Below are 23,091 nucleotides of genomic sequence, written 5' to 3'. Positions count from 1 at the left end.
AAACAGCCTTGTTTGGGCCTTTATGGCTTTTGACCAAGCAATGTGTTCGTGTGACGACGCCTCATCACAGGTCGCACACGTCTACGTGTGGTGGTTCCAACCAAAAAGTGGATTTGCAGTCTTTTTATTTGACATTTTAGGCGCCTTAAGATGTAAAATCACCCAGTAAATCCAAGCAAAGAGCCTTAATTAAAAAAAATAATGAGGATCAGTTAGTGTGGGGGTTTGATAAGGACAACAGCACCATCATTATATAAATCTACATTGACCAACTTTATTTGTATATTTTAACAGTCAGACAAAATGTGGAACTGGTGAAAATAGAAATTCTGATACCAACATAATCATAAACTATGTTTACATAGTCACAAAAATTAACCCAGTGAGAGCTCAAATTTAAGCTTTAGGTTTGCATAAATGTTCAGGCTTGCATAAAAACCACTGTCTCACGGTTTCCTGTCACCCCCCTTGTCTCTATACAGACAGCTGTTAGATCACAGGCTCTCAATAATACCTGCTGCAGTAGCGTCACTCCTTACTGACCCTGCACTCTGACCTCAAGTGTGTTACTGTTTTTTTTATTTTTTTTTATACATTTTCTGTTTCTACAAATATCAAGTACTTAAGAGTGTTAAAATTACACTCTTAGCAAACAAAAAATAACATTAAATAAAACAATCATGTACAATATTTATCAAAAAACAGCTTTCCACACAGATCAAAGTCAATACTCCAACAATAAATCATGTATTCTCAAGATCTCCCAAGAATCCACAAGTTGATGGCTTTTTGTCAAAATGCATAGACTATTTCTCTATGGGAGATGAATACACTGAATCAGAACTAAAAATATAAACATACTAAACAAATCTGCAAACAGAAAACACATGAAAACAAATCTGAGAGTGAGGTGAATTTCAATAAAATCAAAAACAAAATATTTCGCAGCCTCTTTAAGTAGCTCGACTGTAAGTCAGGGCCACGTCAGTAGAAATTGTTATCGCTACAGTTTCTACTTCTAAAAATCACAGCATTAAATTGCTACGTCACGAGCACAATGTGAAATGAGTGCAGATGTTTATGCTATCTTTCTGATAGAAGAAAATAAAGGGCAAATTATAGCATTTCAATTTCAAACTTAGAACGCAGGACACCACATTTCATTGTTAATCGGCACATAAACAGTGTCTGACAGACTGGCTACGTGGATGGCCACCAATTTAGGTATATTTCTCTGGTTTTCTCACATGAATAATTGATTGTCTATTCTGGATCTTAGGTTTGGCAGCAGCTATGGATTTGCCGGGAATATATGTTGACTGATATATCGATCGTGGCGCCACTTCCGCTGGTTGACATGAATTTAAAACCGGTCGAAAACGCAAGGATTTAGTGCTACCCTAGTTGTTGTTGATTTACAATAAGTGGTATAATCTGCGGCTGTAAACTGGGAGTGAGCAGTTAGTGGCTGATACTCTGAAGATGCCCTTCAGCACTAATTATGTGGGTGTGTTTGAGTAAATACTGATCAAGAGTGAATTAACATAAAGAAAATCCAGTTGCCTTGACTGTGATGTTCATGTTCTGTCAAATGTATGGCAATGTTTTGTAGTAATAAAAAGTCTTGTGTGTAGCAACTGTAATGTTTAGGAGGAATATTTTTATTGCCAGTTATTTGCGTTGAAGTCAGTCCACTACTTGTGACTGTGGGCTGAGGAGCTTTTAGATCACAACATTCAGAGTGAGAATGATAACCAGTGCACTCTGTTTCTCTTAATATGTGTGGGCTGATGAGCTAATAGTGCCAACGCCTGGATTCTGGTCTAATTAAACCACCTCATAGTGCCCTACGGCAAGATCACGACTTTGTTCATTTTTAGTTGTAAACTGTATATAGCGAACTTTTGCTGGACCTTGACTCTTCTGATTTACAACCATCACCATCATCCATCACTATGCTATGACAAGTATAGTGCTGGACCAGCAATTTATATTCAAGTGCTGCGCTGCATATTCTGAATGTTGAGACAATCAAATACGGTACTAACCCTAAATCAAAAACCAAAAACTGACATTTTACAAACTTGTAGGCTCTATTTAAAAAAAAAAAAAAAAAACTGAAACATACAGTGTATAGAGAGGTAAAAGTGATGTAAAATGTTCAGGTCACAGCTTCTGAAAGTTTCTAGTGGCATCCTGGTTTTTAAGATTTTCAGTTTTTTTTTTAAATTGCTTTCATCAAAACCAGCAGATATCTGTTGGCCTTTAGCCAATATAATATCCTCCTTATCCTTTAGCAAATGTAGGCCCCTCATAAGCTCAAACAGTTCTACCTCATTTCCATAAAACATACCTTCATGTGTGTTTTGGTAACTAACTTATCTACACTCTTAACAAACAAAAAGCATGCGTAACACTTCAAATTAAACAACCATATTACAAAATATGAGTCAACCTCATTGCTTTGCATATATTGTGCATTATCCAGTGCCTCCTCTGTCCTTTAGGGAGTTATGGCTGGTTCCTTTTAAAGAACAGCAGGCCTCTTTTGTTCAGCAGTATCGCGCAGGCTGGAAGCAAACAGGTACACGATGTAGCTTCTTCACGTTCCTTTATGAAGAGACCCTGAGGAGGAAGTGGAGCGGCTGTTGGCCTGCAGGAGACAAAGGTGAGGCGCCCCAGTTAGATTGTATCCAACAACACTGAGAGGGAGTGTATTTATGTGTATATAATGTGTATGAACACTGTTGTACTATCAATAAATGGGATAGCGGTGCATGACTAAATACTTGAATGTTCAAAATCATACACACTTAAAGGGCAACAATGTTATCTGAAATATTAAAATCTCTTAATACCTCTATACTTCAATGATAATCAAATGTCTGATTATAAGAGTGCAGACCCTGTCACACTATGCTATGATATTTTATTCAGTAGCTTCAGTGTTAGTTGACCTACAAGCTGTCAGTAATGTAATGCTGCTCATAAAGAGGCTTCATGTTGTGGATTATGAACACATCATGGACAGAGTGAAGCTGGTGCTTTTTTTTAAAATGAATGTCCAGAAGAAACAAAGAAAATATAACAATCTTTATTTATAATTTCAGCTATTATAGTACAAAATATATTCTAATATTACTGCTCCCACTGTTATCCTTATTAGTTTTATCTCATTTATAATTCCTCACCCCTACAGACTGAGCTATTGCCCATCTCTAGTGTTTAAAAAGTTGCCCACATATTACTCTAGGGGGAAAGAGGAGAAAGCAAGAACAGTTGTAGGTAGCATCAGGGTAGGCCTGACTGACAGGCTGATGACACACCATATGGAGATGCTGGGCGAGTTTTACCCTGAGGGGGACAACAATGTTTTTTTATTATTTGTTTGCCTCTTGCCTGTCAGCCTCTCTTACGGAAACGAGAAGGAAGAGACAGCCAGGTTGCGGAAGTTGACAGCCACGCACGCAAATGAAATGAAAATACGCAGACGCACGTGTGCACAGAAGTGACAGACTGTACTCAGACGCCGACAAGGTACAGACACGAGAACTTAGGCACACACAGTTGGTGAAGCTGTACTGTACATACTTGTGAGGGAGAGAAGGACTTTTATACTTTATTTTGAAATTTATAGAGTGAATTGATGGATCTTTAGAATTATATATTTCGGTTTAACTGTAACTAATGCAAAATCTCTGATGTAAACAAAAGCGTTGTCCCACCACCAACTAACTGGCATTTTCTTCAGTACATGGACATACAGTAGATATAAGATACAATGCTTTCTTATGGGGATAAAGATTTGTTTACATTAGTGATGTTTCTGTACATATAACAGGGTTTCTTGTAATCACTTCAGTTAGTAATGTTAGATGACAGTCTAAACCAGTGGTTCCCAACATATTTTCCTTGAAGCCTCCCTTAGAGTGCTGCAAGCGGAGGAGCAAACAGTTTCTGACCGCAGAGAAAATGTTGTTTTTGAAAGGCTAAACGCCAACAAATATGGTTTGAAGCAGAATATTTTGTTAGATAAAAACATGATTTTTTTAAATGATTACGTGATGTAATAATTACATCTATCCTTTTTCAATACATTTTGACTTTTGGACTTATTGTCTCTGGAGTTATTAGAAATGTTTGGATCACACGGTCGGAAACAATCCTACGCAGCCACCACTAGAATCTAAAACTACAAATAGTATTATACTAAGAATATTAGTGTAGTTTAATCTTTATCTGCAACAGTGCACGGATACTGGGTTTAAACAGAAAATATGTTTTTAAATAGTTTTACAGACTTTCGTATAAATTATCCAGTAAGTGTGTTATTGTGATTTTAGTTGTACATGTGCAAATCTAACTTTGACAACCTCTGAGCTGACAAATCCTCACGCATCCCCTGTGATCTTTGGTGCCCTGTGATCTTTGGACCCCAGGTTGGGAACTACTGGTCTAAACAAAAGCCACACTAATTAAATATAGGAAATTTGTGTGTGAAATGGCATCTCAGCTCTTTTATTTGTTTATATTCTTTTTTTACGTTGTTAGTGAAGGTGGTCTTTACTCACCTCCACTATTTAACACTGCAGGAAACCCTGACAGCAGTAAAACAGGCTTATCTTTTCTGTTAACTTTTGAAACTTAAAAGTACAACTCTTCAATCATACGTATAAATATGTTCATAATATACTGTAAATTGCATGACTGGGCCTTTAATATATTAAAATAAAGTCAGTTCAATCACTTGTCCGTAGGCTGAAGTCTAGGAGACAATTTCTATCAAAACTACAATATCAGTGTCTGCTGCAAAGACAACATACTTGTTTGGAAGCTTCAGAGGTTGAGTGGACTTCTTTTCCAAAATTTCCATTTAACTGCAACATTGCTGTAAAAAATAGAAGTATAAAAAGAGCCTGTAAACATACATATCATGGTCATGTCTCATCTCAACCTTCAGTGTAAAAAGTCATAACATTAGACACATCACTCGTACTGGGATGCCAATGGGTAAAGTCATGCGGGCACTATTGTTTAATCCATCCAAATTTTAATTTTAGCCATCAGACAGCTTGACAAATGAATATTCAGTTATTCATCAGCCACGTTACAGCAAATTAAACACAAAAACAAAGGTTCTCCTCACCTTGTGGATCAATCCTGGGATCGATAAACCCCCAGTGCTGGTAAAGAGCAGCCAGATCGTGGGGACTGTAGTTTTTCAGGAGACTCAAAATATCAATGTCCATTGGCATTTCTCCTGTCGATTCATTCTTTACCTGAGCAAAACCACGGAGTGGTTCTAAGTACGCTTTGTGACCCCACATGTTCATGGCAGCCCACAGATCAGGACCCTTAGGAACTGAAGAGGAGTCACACGACTGCCTGCGGGGATGGGGTCTATCTGCAGATGCGTTGGATGAAGTCCCCACATGATTTCTGGCCAACATGAAACCCAAACCCTCCTGTGGGAAGTTTCCTTCCACCGCAGCTCTGTGGTTTCTGTGTTTGGGGCTTCCTGTAGGCTGGAAACTAGGGGCACTTTTGCTGTGCACAATACTGCTTGATGAAGTAGCTTGTGTGCTGGAGCTTTTACTTCCCCCTTTCTCTGCCCGGTTATGTTCACCAGACTTCTTTTGAGGTAGGAGTCCCATCCTCCCACTTGACTGCGTCCCATCTGAGGAGCGTGAGTCCTTAGACTGATGCTTGGACTTAGGGACGCCTGACTGGGTCTTGGGGGCTGAGTGCTTGCTGCTGCTGCTGCTAGTGCTGCTGCTGCTGCTGCTGTGGGTTGTCAAACCTGGAGGCTGTGTGCGCTGAGTTTTTGGAGCAGGTAGAGCAGGGCAGTCCTTGCCTTCGAGGAATGGTGGAGGCCCTGTGCGTCTCCACTGGGTGGCACCTGCCTTTAAACTCTTGGAGCTGTTAATGCAAGGTGCCCACTTGGGTGCCATGGAACTGCTGCTATCCACCCTGTGTGCAACCCGCTGGTGGATCCACAGTACTTCTGGGTAGTTGGTAGTGTGTGAGCAGTATGGACACTGATGTCTCACCAGGCCCTCTGTCTTTACCGGATAATTTACAGTGCCATCTCCTTCACTTATGGGTAATGAAGACAGATTAAGAAGACTCCCAGCAGCATCATTAGCAGTATGTCCCTGCCCTTTGACCTCAGTACCATTTGACTTTTCTGTTTTAATGTTGGACTCTGCTGACCCCGGGCCAGTCGGACATGTGTAAGGATTCCAGTATGGCTGACTGAGCAACATACTCCTGTTTCTGAGGTAGTCCATGTATCTTGAGGCCTTGGAACCACTCTGGTTACTGTTGTCCAAAATGGTGCCGTGTTTGCTATAGGGACCCAGGAAGTCCTGGTGCTGCCTGTGCAGGTGAGACCTGAGTAGTGAGGCGTCGACAGTGTGGAAATCACAGTGCTCGCAGAAGTATGCTTTTTTATCTGTAGGTAAGAGAAGAAGAAGCAATGTTAAGTATATATGTAGAATTTAAGTAGAGCTGCAACAATTAATCGATTTAATTGATGAGTTGTCAACTATTAAATACGCCAACTATTTTGATAATCTATCTATCGGTTTGAGTAACTTTTTAAAGAGAAAAAAAGAAAAATTCTCTGATACCAGCTTCTTAAATGTGAATATGTTGTGGTTTCTTTACTCTTCTATGACAGTAAACTGAATATCTTTGAGTTGTGGACAAAACAAGACGAGACGAAACAACTAATCGATTAATAGAGAAAATAATCGATAACGAAAATCTTTAGTTGCGGCCCTAAATTTAAGTGTTGTGTCAGTATGTGTATGTATACAACACAGTCACTAGCAGTGATTACATTAGCAAAAAAAGCATTATTTAAAGTTAAAGGTCATCAGGGGTCTGGAGTTACAACGGCTTTAGGACTTAATTTCATAATGGAATAAACATCTGCTCTGAGTATAAATAAATCACAGTCTCATTGCTGACAGTGACGTTAGCTCTACATCTTAAGTGGTGGCAGATTTTGACAGATTTGAATGAACCTTTAGGCAATTATATACATCTTGGTCTTGTAATGAATGTTTTACACGCTTTAAAGATTGTTACACAAGTTAATTTGACTAAAACGCAAAGTGATTATCTTAATCATTGAATCATTTTGTGCTGATTAAACACAAATTTGTGAGTGGGGTAGATAAACAGCTTAGCTACTCGTCCTTCCAAGCAGCAGCAGCTCTAAATCTAGCAGAACAAAGACTTTATTTAGTAAGTTTTAAAGATGCTGATATCTAGTTTTCAAAATACAAATATTCTTCTAAAACATGGCACCTGCTCTCTCAAAACAGCTGTTTCTAGTCTTAAAACCACCAGAATTTTGGCAAACAAAACATCATATTGTTATGTAATCATGAATTACAGCGAAAAAAAAATGTTCCTTTACCTAATTAAAACATTTAGGAATGAAACTTAATATGTCCTTTAAAAATCCTCTGAAGCTGAGGTGAGAAGACCTTAATGGGTGTGCATTTGCAAAATCTTCTGGTACAAACAAGTGCACTTACAGCTGTAATTCAGTTACAAATTCACTAGATGTCTCCCTTTTCCACAGTACAATGTTAAATGTTAAATGTTCACATTGATGGCCCTAAGTTTAACTTACTTGCAGCAATATGAGAAAGAGTCTGATCTTGGTCTATCTATATTGAAAAAAGCTGTTTACCAGAAAAAGTGGCCCATCTGCATGTCCACAAACATAACCATTGACATCTTAATTTAACAAAAAGTGTTCAATATTCAATACAAAGCAACTGCCCTCAGCACAAACCTGATAATTGATTCCCATTTTCAAGGATATTTGTCCAAAACTGTAGTACAGGTAATGTAGTATGGTGTGGTGAATATGACTTACCCTCCTGGTCTTGGCTCCTGTTGGTTTGTTTAGGTGCGAGGTGAACATCTTTGCCTTTCTTAGTCTGCAGCGCTTCATAAAACGCATGACCAAGTCCGTTCAACAAAATCCGGTCTTTCTGGGAAATCCTCTTGTCGCCACCTTTAGTGTGAGCCAAGCTGTTTGATGAGTGATCGAGGCATGTATCACCCTTCATCTTCTTAATGTTGGAGCTGGAGGTGTCGATTTGCTTCCTCTTCTTCTCCTGCTTCATGGGTACGTACTCGCCCTTTGCTGTGTCATACGCCACCTCAGCGTCAGCGAGCCTCTCCTCCCATCCCAGACATTTCTCTGTGGCCTCCACTAGGCGTCCTCTTGTGGCCAACTGCCACGCTTGGTAACTACAAACTGGATCCAGCTCTGGAATTCGCCTGCCCAGGCTCTTTTCCTCAGAAGTTTCTCTTGGTCCAGCACATGTGAGGTTCAGGCTTTCCAAAAAATGCCTCTTAGCAATGTGCAGCCCAGAGGCTTCAATGTCCTCCTGTGGTGGATTTTGTGTTTGAGTGCGGCTGTGGTTTGGTTTATGCAGCTTTTCATGTATTCGTAATGTCTTGCGGTCAAAGAAGAAGTTACCACAGCCGGCACAGAGCTCATAGAGGCACTCTTCATTTGTCAGCGATGCTGCATCCTGAGGAACTTCATTGATGGTGACAGGCGGCTCATTGCTTTTGACGCCTTTTAGCTGGGCTTTGACCCGGTGAATGCGCATATGACTTTGGAGGAACCATGCCTGGCGGAAACGTCGTCCACAAATCCGGCAACCGTGATCCTGGGAGCTGCGGTGCCTTTTCATGTGGGATTTAAGGAGTGGTACTTGAGGGAACACCTGGCCACAGATGCTGCAGGTGCAGGACCCATCCTCGGCCCCATCACCGACCTCAACGCCATCTTTACCCTTAACTTTTTTCTTGGTTCCTTTCTTCTTCACTTTCCCGTTTACATTATGAGCTTTGTGAGATGTGCTGACGATTTCCGGAGGATCAGGCTTCTCGGTGTTATCTTTCTGCTCTTGATCTCCACCTCCCTCCTTGTCACTGAGGTTGTGGCTGAATAGGCCCAGTTTATGGCTTCGAATGTGGGCCTTCAGACTGCCCTTCTGAGCCGACCTGTGCTCACAGTACGGACACTTGTACGGCTTCTCCCGCGTGTGTCTTCTCATGTGCTGCGACAGAGAGCTGAGAAGAGGGAAGCTGCGGCCGCACACCCCACAGGTGTGGCCAGAGGGCACATCTACTGTCTCTGCCTTTATATTTGCTGTGGGTTTTTGTGGTACATCCTCCCTCTCTTCTGTCTCCATTACTTCTTCTGGAGCACCGGTACGCCAAAGACCACAACTGTGTAATAAATCCTCTAACTGTGCAAAGTTTATCTTCCAAAAGTTAGTGAGTTCTCAGAATAGGCATTAAAAACATCACAGCTTTAGTGTCCATCCTGATTTTTGAAGAGATTTTCTTTTTCAAGTCGCATACTGTGTTGGCAAGAATACCTGAAAAAAAAGAAAAAGAAATTTAAAATTAGGCTTGTGGTAATTTTATTTATGATCCAAATTCATAAATGATATCAAAAAAAGGTTAGTCAAATATAAATTACCAAAATTATTCTAAATAATATAATCATTCTTAAGGGGAGCGGAAAATAATATGGCTAAGCCAAATCACTTTTTAATAATAATGACTTCCAAAAACATTAATTATTAAAAAACATTCTAATGTATGAAAAGTTAAGCTAAACTTTTTTGTCCCCCTTTTCTTGGGCTTAGTATAACTGCATCACAGAGCATTCATGCAGCTGTACTTAGCACTATACATTAAAACACATGAACCCAAAACAAATCAATAATGTTCATATATTCAACAGTAAAACAATAAGACTGATGAAACCAATAAAACCGCAAAGAACGTACAATCCATAAAACATAAGCATACAATCCTTGAGGCAATATGTGCCACAATTTGGCAATACCTGTAAAAGCTGGAGTTATGCAAAGAGCACCAAACTGTTACTTAGTTTTGGATACTCTAACAGTGATGATACAATATAAAGAGTATGAAATATGTCTTTTGCTGTCTTGTCTTTAAAAGTCAACTTTAGAATTCAGAACAGTGAGAGAAATTAACTAGTAGGGCTTAAAATTGAACATGTAATTGATTATCAGTGCTTTTGTTGGCTTGTTGCCTTATAAATCCTGAATGCTACACAGACTTAAAGAATTAAGGATTTACAATAGTTAATAAAGTGAATCCAGTAAGATAAAATTCTGTGGACTGTGGGTGATATTTAAATCATTAAATTGTGACAAGTTTGCCTAAAACACAGAATCAAAGAACTGCCAGAAGATTTATATACTTTTTCTGGTAAACAAAATTAAATTTCTTTTGTTTCCTTTTTTCTTTTACATACTGTAGGTACACAGACAATTTCCAGAGATGCAGAGACTGGTTTCACTATGAACAGACTAACGTGTAAGGTGGTTTCACTCAGTGTGTTTAAACCGTGTACTAAGAGAGACTGAGGCAATTTGCATCCCACAGATTTTGGAGTAACCTTTGTCCTTCAGTGGTTGAGCGACGCCTGTCTGTGCGTATTAGAGCGCGGGTCAGTGTCTCAACATGCGTGTGTGTCGGTCCTTTGGTTTCCTATGCCTAAATTGAGTGTGTGAGGTGGAGCATGAAGAGATGTATTCATTCCTGGCCAACCAGGATGAGCCCTGAGGGGGCGGTCCACTCTAATTCACGATCAATAATCCATTATCAACAAACTTCATTTTAGAAGCTCACATATAGGCACACATAGCCCTGATTCTGGGGTAAGTGCTTACGTAAAATTGTGGGCATAGGTAACAAGGTATATAGCTAAATATTAGTTTAAATATGACAATGTGTTTTAACCTTTATCTTTTAATCCTCTCTTACATTATCTTTATGTGTAAGGAAACTATCTGAAGCCAGGAAGATAACTTGATATACGAGTTTCTAATAGTTCCGAGACATCTGAACAGGAATTCGTTGTACTCATGAATATATGTGACACAGGCAGGGTCTGATGTGGTTAAACATGTTCTTCAGGTAAACATGACTATTTGTTGGATTGTTAATAGTGAAAGAAAGCACTCTGTGGCGTATAGCCAGCCAGGCAGTCAAAAGAAAAAACCTGCTATTGTGTCGGCCGCACCAGAACTGTCACATCGCCTCATGTCTGGCCCTGCACCCCTCATTGGGGGGTCGAGAGAGTTATTGTTAAAGCAAAGAGGCCTGGGCCCACACGTCACTGTCTTCCAATACATGTCTGGGCAAAGAGGGAGGACAAAAGGCGACTCTTGTTTGTCTTGTCAGTCTTTGAGCGCGAGGAAAAACTAGGTGCACATGACTCATAAAGGCTAGAAAAAGAGACGGTGACTCTGGTCGTGATTTTCTGGGGATGAGGTTGTCTGTCTAATTATCTGTATCTGCATCCATGGTCGCATCTGCCTGCATGCTTGCCTGCCTGCCTGCCTGCCTGCCTGCGGTCATGTGTGCTGATCCGCTCACGCTGGAATGGGTGTTGTATCTGGAATATGGGAGGAGTTTCGGAGGTTTTTCCGCACATGGCAGGTGTTTGGTAGGCAGACGCCGTCAGATTAGTGCATGGGCAATGTGGCACACTGTCTCCAAGAGGGGGAGGATGTGCAAGGAAAACTGGAGGGTGGCAATTAAGGGGTTAAGGTTAAGGCGAATGTAATGAGTTACCACAATGGGGATAAAGTCAGAGAGCTGAGGGCAACAGATGGGAATAAACGGGCCATCAGTATGGAGTTAGCCGCCTCTACAGTATGAGCTTATGCCTTTGTCAAAGCAGCCTACGTGCTTAGTGTGTGCTATATATTTTTGCATCTGCAGTACCCTACTTTTGCACAATCATACAAGAAAAATGCATAGTGTTTGTGTCAAGCACCAAATTTGTTCACTGCAGTTCTAAAAACAAAAATCAATCTTATAAAATAATTTCATATGTCACTATTTGTTCCACCTTTCAGGCTCTCATCCCATATCTACTGAAAGCCCTTTTGCAGGATATGTTAAGTAATGCAGATAGCCAAACATGTTGCTCCGGGGGCTTAACTCATTTCTTTTAGAATCCCTCGCTCCCTTTTTCTCTCTCTTTTCTTTGGCAGATGAATAGGCATGTCCAGTCAGCTGTCCTCGCATTGATTCATCCTGACGTCCCAACCAGCTCAGCACAAACTCCCTATGGTCAGGGCACTGATGCTGAGAGCCTGTGTGCTGTGATGTGTGTGTATGAAAATATCCACTGTCGGTGTGTTTATGTGTGTGCACTCTGCCTGTGTGCCTGGTTGCTGCACTAACTGTGGGTGTAATTTCCTGCCGGGATCTGTAAATAGCATTTCCCCTGAATTTACTTTGCAAGATCCTATTGCATCCGACACACCAAAATACCTCAAATACCTTTTTTTTGTAAGTAAGACATGTCCACTTATAGCTAATATCTGCAAAATTCTGCAACCGTAGACTGGTAGAAGCAAGAACTGTATGTGAATTTGCTATACGCACAGTGTGCATGCCTGAGTGTGTGTGTGTGTGTGTGTATGTGCTGAAGTCATCCAAATATTCTCATCAACCAGCAACAAGCCTGTGCCAACATACCCCTGACTGGAGATAGCATGTGACTGTCCTTATGCTAGTGTTCAAAGCCACAGTCACTCGCTAAGCCTCATCTCGCATCTACCGTTTTGTGTCCAATAATCCTGTCTGTTTCCAACAACCGCAGACACAACCGAGGCATAACATAAAATTAATACACAAAAGGAGAATGTTTTCTTTGCTGTAAATGTCATCCCATTTATCTTCAAGTCCTTTCAGCTTTCATAAAACTGAGTAAACCTGTCTGCTGTGGGCACGGTGAATGCAATCGTGCACAAAATCGAATCACTTTTAAAAAATATTGTGTCAGCTATTAGATAATTATAGGATATACTATCATAAAAATGGTAAAGTCAAGTTCCTGTAGGCTGCTTGTCCCAGAAAAGATATTTAACTGCATACTGAAGGCAAAGCATTTTACAACATGTTACAGTTTACAGTGGATAATGCGGGTTGATTAATTCATATTTTTATAGCAACTTTGTATACAGTATCCATTCTCTTATTGGATGCTAACTATCCTGCACTCACTCCAAGATGTGATGGGTATGATTGTCAGTTTATTTACGGACAGATTCAGTTGTGTGAAACAACTGTCTATTACATTTAAAGGTAAATTGCTCCAAAAAGCTCCTAAATAATAATTTTTTTTATTGTAAATGTTAGGGATGGGAATCAGCAGAGGCCCCGCGATACAATATTAACACGATACTTAAGTCACGATATGATCTTATTGTGATTTTAAAGATTTTGCAATATGCTGAGTATTGCGATAAGATATATTAGGATATATTGCGATTCATTACCTTTTTTCAACTGCAAATTATGCAGTTTGTCTACATTTGTTTTATCTAATAAGATACAGTTTTAACTTTATTCATCTCAGAGTTTTCATTCACATATCTTGAGGTGAGAGGTCAAGAGACCCCTTTGAAAATGGCCATGCCAGTTTTTCCTCGCCAAAATTCAGCGTAACTATGGAGCGTTATTTAGCTAACATGGCATGGTTGGTAACAATCGATTCTTTAGGTTTTCTAGTTTCATATGATACCAGTATCTTCACTCTATCTTTAAGACTGAGCCCACTACAACCTCTGAAATACATAATAGCGGCCGGACTGTTAAGAGGTTAATAGTTGATATAATAAAAGATCGATACTTGACATCCATGTATCGATACAATATCGTCACGCAAAATATCGCGATTATATGCTGTATTAATTTTTTTCCCCCACCCACAGTAAATGTTTTATATCTAATGTCTGAAATGCATTTGTTGACCTATAGCAGCTTGCAGTTTTACCTTTACTGTACCTAACGAACTAATAACACCTGAACAACTTTCTGAAATGTAAATAAATCCTTAATTGGTCATACCGGAAGTCATAGTCTTAATGAAATGAAAATTAAAGACCCGACAGGCCGCCATATTGAACACCTGTATAGAATGATGCTCCAGCAAAAAATGTTTCTTAGCAATTTTTTTGTGTTTTGGAGCAAGTATGCAGAAAATGTTATCTCTGCTGATTCACTGCTGGTGCAGTTGAAGACTCCTTCCAGATGTAGGGGAGTCAACACACACTCCCAGGTGCTTGCATAAGACGACATGTTTAATGACTACCCAACACAAGTTATCATACTCAACATCCAGGTCTGTGAGCAAATCAAGCTTCCATTTCAAGTTCACAAAAATGATACAAAATTACTTGAATTACAAAACACGTTATTGATTTTTTTTAAGCACTTTGCTCTATTTCCCTAGCATAAGACACACTGTTCTGTGTTGTACATATTAATGAGCACAATATGATATGACACATATGCCTCAACACAACCTGGTACCAATGTATAATTTGGGCATAAGTCGTATTCAAGACCAACACTGTACCTAGAATGAGTTAATTGAATGAAAGACAGTGCAGCAGCACAATGCTGTGGGCCAACAGCCTAATGTACCTAAGAGATTAGACAGCCATGAGCTCAACAGTCACAAGCTCGGACAAAGTTGCGCACATTCGTGCCCATCCCCCTCCTTGTCCAACTCTGCACTCGGTTACACAACATATACAGGGATTACTCTTCATAGCATGAGATGAGCTGCTCAATGAGTGGCCTTTTATTATAGATGGATGCCCCTTAGTGCTATAAAGCACACAAAGAGAAGAGAGATTCTTGGCAGAGATTTTACCTGTCGTGGAAATTTGAACTAAAAAATACACAAGATGTCTCATGCAGGCCCAAATGCAGACATCAGAAACTAACTGAACAACGCGACTGAAAGCAGAAAGGCAAAGATGAATAGATTTGATTTTCAAATGAATAATTTTGCCTTGTATTATTGAAGTTAATTTATCTCCTGAGGTAGGTCTGAGAATCCACTATGGACCTACTCTCTTTTCAGTGTGGATTGGCTAGTGTGGGAGACACTGGAGTATAATCTGCTGGCATTAACTTGCTCTCTAAAAAAAGCACTCTCGACAGGGATTAGATTATCATGGCAAGGTCAGCTCAAACTCGCTCTGACTGTCTCCCTTTATGTCTCTATCTATCACTCTGCTGCTTCCTGTCTGTCACTTGATCAGTTCTTCTGTCATCCTTTGTTCTACCTAGCTACTACCTCTGTCAGGTGTATAATGTAACAATGCCATTCGTTTCAGTCTCAACCTAAGTATAGATCACGCTGCCAATGCAAAAGAAAACATGACGGATTAACACAGATTAAATATACAGGACGTTGTGGTACAGTGTCCTCCTCCAAAGCTCGACGCCACAGAAAAACGAAAACTGAAAATACCCGCACCGTGTTTGTTAGATTAAAGTGAGATTAGATTACAGTAAGAAACAATCTTGCTCATATGTTTTGACATGGAAAATGAGACTTTGATAGTTGTACTTGATGTACTTCTTCTCAGTCGAGCCATTTCAGGATTAAAACCCTGATGACACCTTCAGTCTGAGTCAAAGTTCTTGATTTTGGCTTCGAAAGACACTTGACAGTTTTTCAGTACTTACAAATTTTAAGACAAATTCCTAGGAATTTGGTTGCCTTAGCAATAGAGCTGCAGCTAATGATTATTTTCATTATCTATTAATCTGCAGATTATTTCTTCAATAAATCAGTGTCGTTTGATCTACAAAACATTAGAAAATATTGAAAAAGGGTCATCATAATTCACCTGAGCCCAATTTGACACATTTGATTAGCTTTTTTTGGCTGACTAAAGGCCTTTACTGTATATTTTTGTGTGTGATTAATTTGCACGTCAATATATTTTTTAGAACTGTTTTCGTCATGAGTATTTTCACACAGAACACGAATATTATGCGCCAAAAAAACAACATAATTTTTTGTTTGAATGAGGTTGATTTTCTAATCTTTCGCACGGCGAATAAAGGCATTTTTTATCTTAACCATCTTGATCTTTTTGTGATCAGGGTATTTCATCTCAATAGTGGGCTTTGGCTGGCTGTGGTTATACTGAATACTCTCACAAAATATTAAGAAAAAAAAATATTTTTTTACATACACAAAGGTAATGTGAGTGTGAGTGTTTACATTTTACCTCTGTGATTTTTGTAAGAAAAATCTCATGAGTTGTACAGCCGGTACTTGTAAGAAGTTTTGCCCATGGGATTGCTCTCTTGTGATATGTAGACCTTTTATCAATGCATAAGATCAAAATCCTCAAATTACATGTAAGATGTTGAGGTGTACAGAACAACGTGTGTGTAATTTCTTATTTCCTGCTATGATTAAGGTAAGGATTGAAGGGTAAGGCGATACCTGCGATTTTAGCCTGGAGCTAAAGAATGACAGCTGGCAGCAGGGTCTGGATTAGGTTTCCCATAGGGAGTATTGCATCTTTTACACCACCGCTTCTTTGGAGTAGAATGGGCCGATAAGTAACCTGACTCCCCCGGACCCATCCAATCTCGTCTCCCTCTGTCTCAATGGGGCCAAACAGAAGGGATCTGTGAACGCCTTACTCATCCCTCCCATCTTCCATCTGGACATTTTGCCAGTGTTTGCACTGCAGTTCCTCCACTGGAGACTTAAAGGGCAAGTTCTTGTTTTATCCAGGAACCTGATTCATCACAAACCCATTCAATACTGAGTGACTTGCACTAATATTTAGTTTTGATGGGCGAGATGTTAACAAAGAGCAGTTGCTTTGTGACCAGAGAGGAATGCTGCACTGCATTAGACCAATACCTTACTTTAATTGGACTACAATACACTTCATAATAAAAAGTACTATTTTTTAATTAATAATGGCAGGGACATTGAAACAATTTCCCGATGCCCAAGTTGACATATTTTAAACAGAAAAATGCAAATATTCATTAAATTAAATCAAATTTCTTTCCATGGCATGATACAGCAACTAGGTAAAACACTTTTTGTTGTTTAAAAATATATTTTTAGCGAGTCCTTCCCATCTGTTTACGTGTAGTCACTTTAAGTTGTTTAATATGTTGGACTCCCCAAGGTCCAGGTAGCTTGAACAACACACCCCATATAGACAAAGACAACATATGTTGTTAACATTGCACTGAATCCAGTATGTGGTCCATCTGCATGCTCTGCTGTTAGGTGATAACATCAGAAGAGAGGATGCACACTCAGCAAGAATGTGCACATGTATGCACACACACCATTTTTAGAAGCAGATTCCCCTATTTGGCAGACTTGTGTGGCTCTGTGTGCAGTTACATTTAAGTGTATCTTACAGTTTGAAACATGATATATTAAGTATTGAGCCTGCTCTTTTGGTCTCAAAAACTGCACAATGATACAGGGAAAACATACCTTTTAGATGTAAGCCAATAAGGTTTTCAACTGAACAGCTGAATGCTTTACAGCAATCAAAAATTATGCTTTTGAGATATCGGCAGCAAGTGATGACATACGGAAGTTTTTGAAGAGATATCAAATGTTGTTGCTATAATTGCTGTAACCTTCTGGCATGTCTGTGACTTGTTCAAATGGTGAGCATATTCATATGTGGATAAAAAAAAAAGGGAGTTGGTATACAAGATGTTTTTGGATGTGAGCCACCGTGCACATGCTATCTTGTAACGACCTCACGATGCATTCACACGAACAACAGCATAATGACTTTGACCTGTTTTGAACACCCATCTCTCCCGGGGGTTTTCTCCCTTTACGGTACATTCCCTCCCCTTGAAGTACCTCGCAGGAGTTAAAAGACTCAAAATGTAATTTGTTGGGGTCGGTCATCTCCACAATTTCTTGTGGCTATTTTTGTTTTATTAAATGCTGAAGCCAAATCGCATGATTTTGGTTTTGTGATTTTTAGGTTTCTATAGCCTCAATTTTACCTAATGCAAGAAATGTTTTTGTTGTAATCTGGTTTCTTATATAATGTGTTTCCTTGTGACACTCTTAGTAGCAGTCCCATAATGGGTTTGGCACTGTCCATTTGAAGCCCTGTCTTTGTTGTTTTCATTTACTCCAGATTAAGGGAAACAAAATGTCTCATCCCATTGTCACACGAGGGAGCTGCCCAAAGTGGAGATGGCCTTACCCCTCACATCTTCCTGTCTGTTCTGTCTGCACCCCTCCCCCCGTCCAGCAACAAGCCCCTGTCCAGACCCCAGTCTCCTGACCTAATCTAGATGATTAAATCATTTTTCTTTAGCACAAATTTTGTCCCCCCGCTACTCTTGTCTGGTAGTCGTCGTGCACCCTCCCCTATTGATCGTCATGCTGAGGAGATTACCCTAATAGCTGGGATTACCTCCCCACATGTTGGTTGGCCACATACACGGGGGGGGGGGGGGAAGGGGGGGAGAGCTGGGGATGGTGCATGTTGTGCATGATGTGCAAGTGTATGGAAGGAGGGGTGGAGGAGTAAGACAGAAAATCTGGGTTTTGTCTTTGAGTACTAAAACATAAAAGAGCTACAACCTCCATCATGGCTTGATTGCCTTTGGGATGCAATTAGACATTTTTACAGTCTACATAATTTATCCTTCAATGCAAACACTGTTGATCAGTCATGAGACAACAGCAGGACAGACAATAAACAACACCCATATTTGTCCTCTTGTGCTCATCCCAGGTTTAAAGACCAGTGGCATCACCTTGCTTGCAATGGAGATGAAACAATTAGTTGATTATAGGACTGTGTTTTGGCAAGAATGTGGCAATACAGGGGTTACGATTCAATATATTGTGATACTGTAAACAAGACGATATATTGCGATTTTTTTTTTTTTTTTTAAATCTAATTTTAGGAAAACTGTCATAGAACACACCACCATATGCATAAAATCTGAGTAAAAAAGTTAAAAAAATATATATTTTCTTACACTTATAGTCGATTAAGCGTTTTGACAGACAGTTAATCGCCAACAATTTTGACAATTGGTTAAGCGTATCAGTCAGTTATCAAGCAAAACATTGTTTTGTGTGCATTTGTTTTATGTTGTGGCATCTGAAACTTTAATGTATGTTTAAATGCTGCTGTCTTGGCCAGGTCTCTCTTGCAAAAGAGATTCACCATGTCACCATGGGATATTGCAGCAGTTATTTCCCATTATTTTCTTTAACTTTATACACTAAAAGATGAATGAAAAATAACTGTTAGTTGCAGCCCTGCTGTCTGTTATATATATATATATATATATATATATATATATATATTTTAATACTTATTTATTCTATCCTTTTTAATGCACTGACGGGAGCTAGGAGAAACAATAATTTGTTTCATTCTGTGTATGCAAATACTCAGTGAAATGACAATAAAGTGAATCTTGAATCTTGAATAACCAAGTTTTTTTTCAGTTACAAGCCCTGATACCAATAACAATCCAGCTCTATCCCATCCACATGTTTCACAATGGCTCAGTTGGACATCATCTCTTGTTTGGTGGCTGCTGCTGGCTGTGAGGTGTTTTTAGTTTAGCCTTAGTGTTTTCTAACTAAGTGCCAGAGGTGGAAGAAGCTCTAGAAATCAAGATGTTATAGGCAGAGAGAGAGAGAGAGGGAGAGAGACTGGAGGCCATTGCAACTTTGTGTTCTTGCTGCTGACCGTCTTGGCCAGGTCTCCCTTGGAAAAGATGTTTTTAATCTCAATGGGACTAACCTGGTTAAATAAAGGTTAAATAAAATAAATAAATAAAACAAATGATGGGATATTGCAGCAGTTATTTCCCATTATTTTTCTTTAATTGTATAGACTAAAAGATGAATCTATAATGAAAATAACAATGTTAGATGCAGCCCTGCTGTCTTATAAATCATGTTTTAACCACAACAACCCAGCTCTATCCACATCCACATGTTTCACAATGGCTCTCAGATGGACATCTCTTGTTTGCTGGCTGCTGGCTGCTGGCTGCTGCTGGCTGTGAGGTGTTTTAGTTATAGTGTTTTCTAACAAAGTGCCAGAGGTGGAAGAAGCTATAGAAATCAAGATGTTATAGTCAGAGAGGCAGAGCACAGAGAGAGAGAGACTGGAGGCCATTGAGACAGTGCAGAGAGAGAAAAAGGAATTCCGTTAATCCGCCGCTGATCTGGTACAATGGCAGCCTTGTTGTCTGTCCCATTTAGCACTCACTTAACCACAAGTTTGCGTTGAGTGCGTTCACAATGTTAGATGGTGCCAAAACCGCAGTAAAAAGATAAGAATGATAGCCCAGTAATGGTGATGGTGGAGCATGGAGAGACTCCAACACGAGATCCAGAGGACGGGGACGTAGACGGAGTGTTTTACTCTATAACTGACATTCAACCGACGGGATGTTAACTTTAAACCACCTAAACTCCCTCTAAAACACCCTCACTAGTCCCGAGCCGCTACACTACAGCATCCCACTCCTTGTTTGCATCACTATCACTATCTTTTGTTAGTTAACCGTCGTTTAGCTTCTTCTTACCTTTGACGGTTAGTAGACGTTAGGTCGCTCCTGAAGGAATCCCATCACCATCACCATGGAGATCTTCAGATTAGCACTAACTGTGCGTCAGTTGGTGTGTTTTCATCTCTTGTTTTCTTCTCCTCCGCGTTTAAAACTTCACAGTGTTTCAATCACAGCGGTGTCACCTGTCTGGACCGCAGTCAGTCCTCCTCTTCCTCCTCTTCCTCCTCCTCCTCCTGCGCAGCAGCAGCAGTCGTTGGTTGTTTGGGGACCTGAGTGACGCGAGAGAGATAAACGTTATTAACGGTAATAACAAGAGTGATCTCTGCGTGCGCGCGCCTCTCTGCTCCCATTCACTCTGAGGAGTTGAGAGGTGACCAGTGTGCGCGTGGCAGTTATCTTAGATTAACGGTAGTTTGCGCGTGAACATGTCGTAGCCTAGATATATAAAAGGTGAATGTGCTCTAACAATGGCTCACAGTGAGGTCTGCAGCCATACAAAACCATTAATGAATAAAGGAAACAAAGTTCAATCAAACCTTTTATGTGTCTCAAAAAAGAACATTAATAATAATAATTCTTAAAGAACATTTAAGAAAAAGGAAAATAAAGATTAAAGAACTTTAATAACAAGAAAAAGGAAAATAATAACACTAATAATAATAATAATAATAATAAATCAATATATAAAAATATGCTCAAATCATAACATTGACTAATTATTCACACAATTTAAAAAAAAAATATCTCGGAAATACAGTTTGCAGGTGGTAGTTTTTTGGGTCTTTTTTAACTATCATTTGTTGTATTTATTATTTACTATTTATTCATTTTTGACAGAGTGACATATTGAATTTATGTGAAATTTAAGGCAAAAAATGTCCGATTAATTGCAAATTAATCCCAATTTTTCATCTGTTCAAAATGTACCTTAAAGGGAGATTTGTTAAGTATTTAATACTCTTATCAACATGGGAGTGGGCAAATATGCTTGCTTTATGCCATTGTATGTATATATTTATATATATTAATATTGTCCAAAAACCCTAACAGGTACTGCATTTAGCATAAAAGATATGCTCAAATCATAACATGGCAAATTCAAGCCCAATAGGCAACAACAGCTGTCAGTGTGTCAGTGTGCTGACTTGACTATGACTTGCCCCAAACTGCATGTGATTATCATAAAGTGGGCATGTCTGTAAAGGGGAGACTCGTGGGTACCCATAGAACCCATTTACATTCACATTAATTCACTTTAACTTTGACAGCCCTATAGGTGAAATATAATGAACATTAAAGAACATTAATAACAAGAAAAAAGAAAAATAAATAACACTAATAGTAATAATAATAACAAATCATCATATTTACTTTATTGCAGGTCTGTAGACTGCATTAGTTTTAGCTGCTGTAGATGTATCCAATAAAATGGCTGATTTCAGTGTATTCCTGTATTGTTGTGCAGCTCAGTTTTAATTTGTGTCATCAGGATTAGGATTATCTGCTTTCATTTTACAAGACCCAACAACAAGATTTGTAACAATAACATAGTGACAAACGTGTAACAAAACCACCACCACCAAAAGTAATGATTAACAAAATGTATAGCGGCAAACAAAGTCGCTATTGCCAATCTGTTGCACATCAGGTAGCTCGTCATAGATGCTTTTACTGATTTTAGATGTATCTGACATTTGTTCATAGTTTTATTCTGTAAAGGAAAGCTTTGCGTTTTTTTATTTAATGTATATATTTTTTCCCTGAACAACATCTCCCACCATAAATGGGCTCAGGCTGCTTTTTGTTAGGTCTGACATTTTGTTAGGTCTGACATTTGTCACCAGAGGGCACACTTTAAGAGAAAGTGTAAGGCACGTACTGAAGTGAGCCTTTTCCAAACCTCCTCCTCCTCCTCTTGACACAGTGAAGTGTTGTATTCTCATTTTTACAAAAGGTGGCGACAAAGCCACATTACTACAGTACATTGACCACGCACAGACCTCCTTAATTCCCCATGGTACAACTGAGCTGACATACTCAGTAATGCACACACCAAGGTGGTATGTAGCCAGCATGAATCCAAGTATATAAGAGTGGAGCCAGAAGATGTAGACATGCGTTTGTGTTTGACAGAAGTAAATCCTAAATTTATGACACTACTGTGGGTTCAAATTAGCATATTTCATTAAATTACCATATTTGGCTTTATTTAACATTTAGTTCGTTTTTGTACTTTTTTGATTGACTGTTGCTGGAGAAATTGTTTTTTGTTCTCATTTATTGTTTTCAAGGTTAATGGGCCTTTACAGCCATATTCTGTATGTTTATAGCCTTTGCATCACTAATTTAAAGGTACCTTAGAATGAGCCTTTTACATTTACATATGGAACATGTTGTCTTTACAGGGTCCGCCATGTTTCTACAGTAGCCCAGAACGGTCAAACCAAGCACTGGCTCGATAGGGCCATTTGCGTTTTCACATTTTTGTTTGTCAACCACCATATTTCTCCTATACGCTTGGCACGTGGGAGAAGTCTCAGTTGGTTGCAATCTGCAACCTCACCGCTAGTTGCCGCCAAATCCTACACACTACACCTTTAATGTTAGACGGCTTTTATGCATTTA

The 23,091-nt window shown here is 39.3% G+C and overlaps 1 protein-coding gene across 1 annotated transcript; it reads right to left on the bottom strand.

Moving 5' to 3' along the window:
• Positions 1–252: 252 nt before the first annotated feature.
• Positions 253–20,784, bottom strand: LOC119503935 (zinc finger protein 516-like). The gene is made up of 5 exons (XM_037795981.1): positions 20,482–20,784; positions 7,898–9,422; positions 5,147–6,454; positions 4,824–4,888; positions 253–2,653 (listed from the first exon to the last, which is right to left on the bottom strand). Exons 2-5 carry the CDS (start codon positions 9,231–9,233, stop codon positions 2,603–2,605), a joined length of 2,760 nt encoding a protein of 919 aa, XP_037651909.1. The 5' UTR covers positions 9,234–9,422; positions 20,482–20,784; the 3' UTR covers positions 253–2,602.
• Positions 20,785–23,091: the final 2,307 nt, after the last annotated feature.

This window comes from Sebastes umbrosus, chromosome 15 (genome assembly GCF_015220745.1).
Source record: "Sebastes umbrosus isolate fSebUmb1 chromosome 15, fSebUmb1.pri, whole genome shotgun sequence".
In the NCBI taxonomy this organism is placed as follows: Eukaryota; Metazoa; Chordata; class Actinopteri; order Perciformes; family Sebastidae; genus Sebastes; species Sebastes umbrosus.
Note: the sequence above shows the minus strand (reverse complement) of the source record. Positions and strands in the feature narration are given on the sequence as shown.

Excerpts from the sequence above, each read along its gene's own strand:
- LOC119503935 (XM_037795981.1), bottom strand. The coding sequence starts at position 9,233 with ATGGAGACAGAAGAGAGGGAGGATGTACCACAAAAACCCACAGCAAAT. Across the intron at positions 6,455-7,897 it reads CAGGAGCCAAGACCAGGAGG|ATAAAAAAGCATACTTCTGC; the intron begins GTAAGTCATATT and ends TCTTACCTACAG. Across the intron at positions 4,889-5,146 it reads TCCCAGGATTGATCCACAAG|CAATGTTGCAGTTAAATGGA; the intron begins GTGAGGAGAACC and ends TATTTTTTACAG.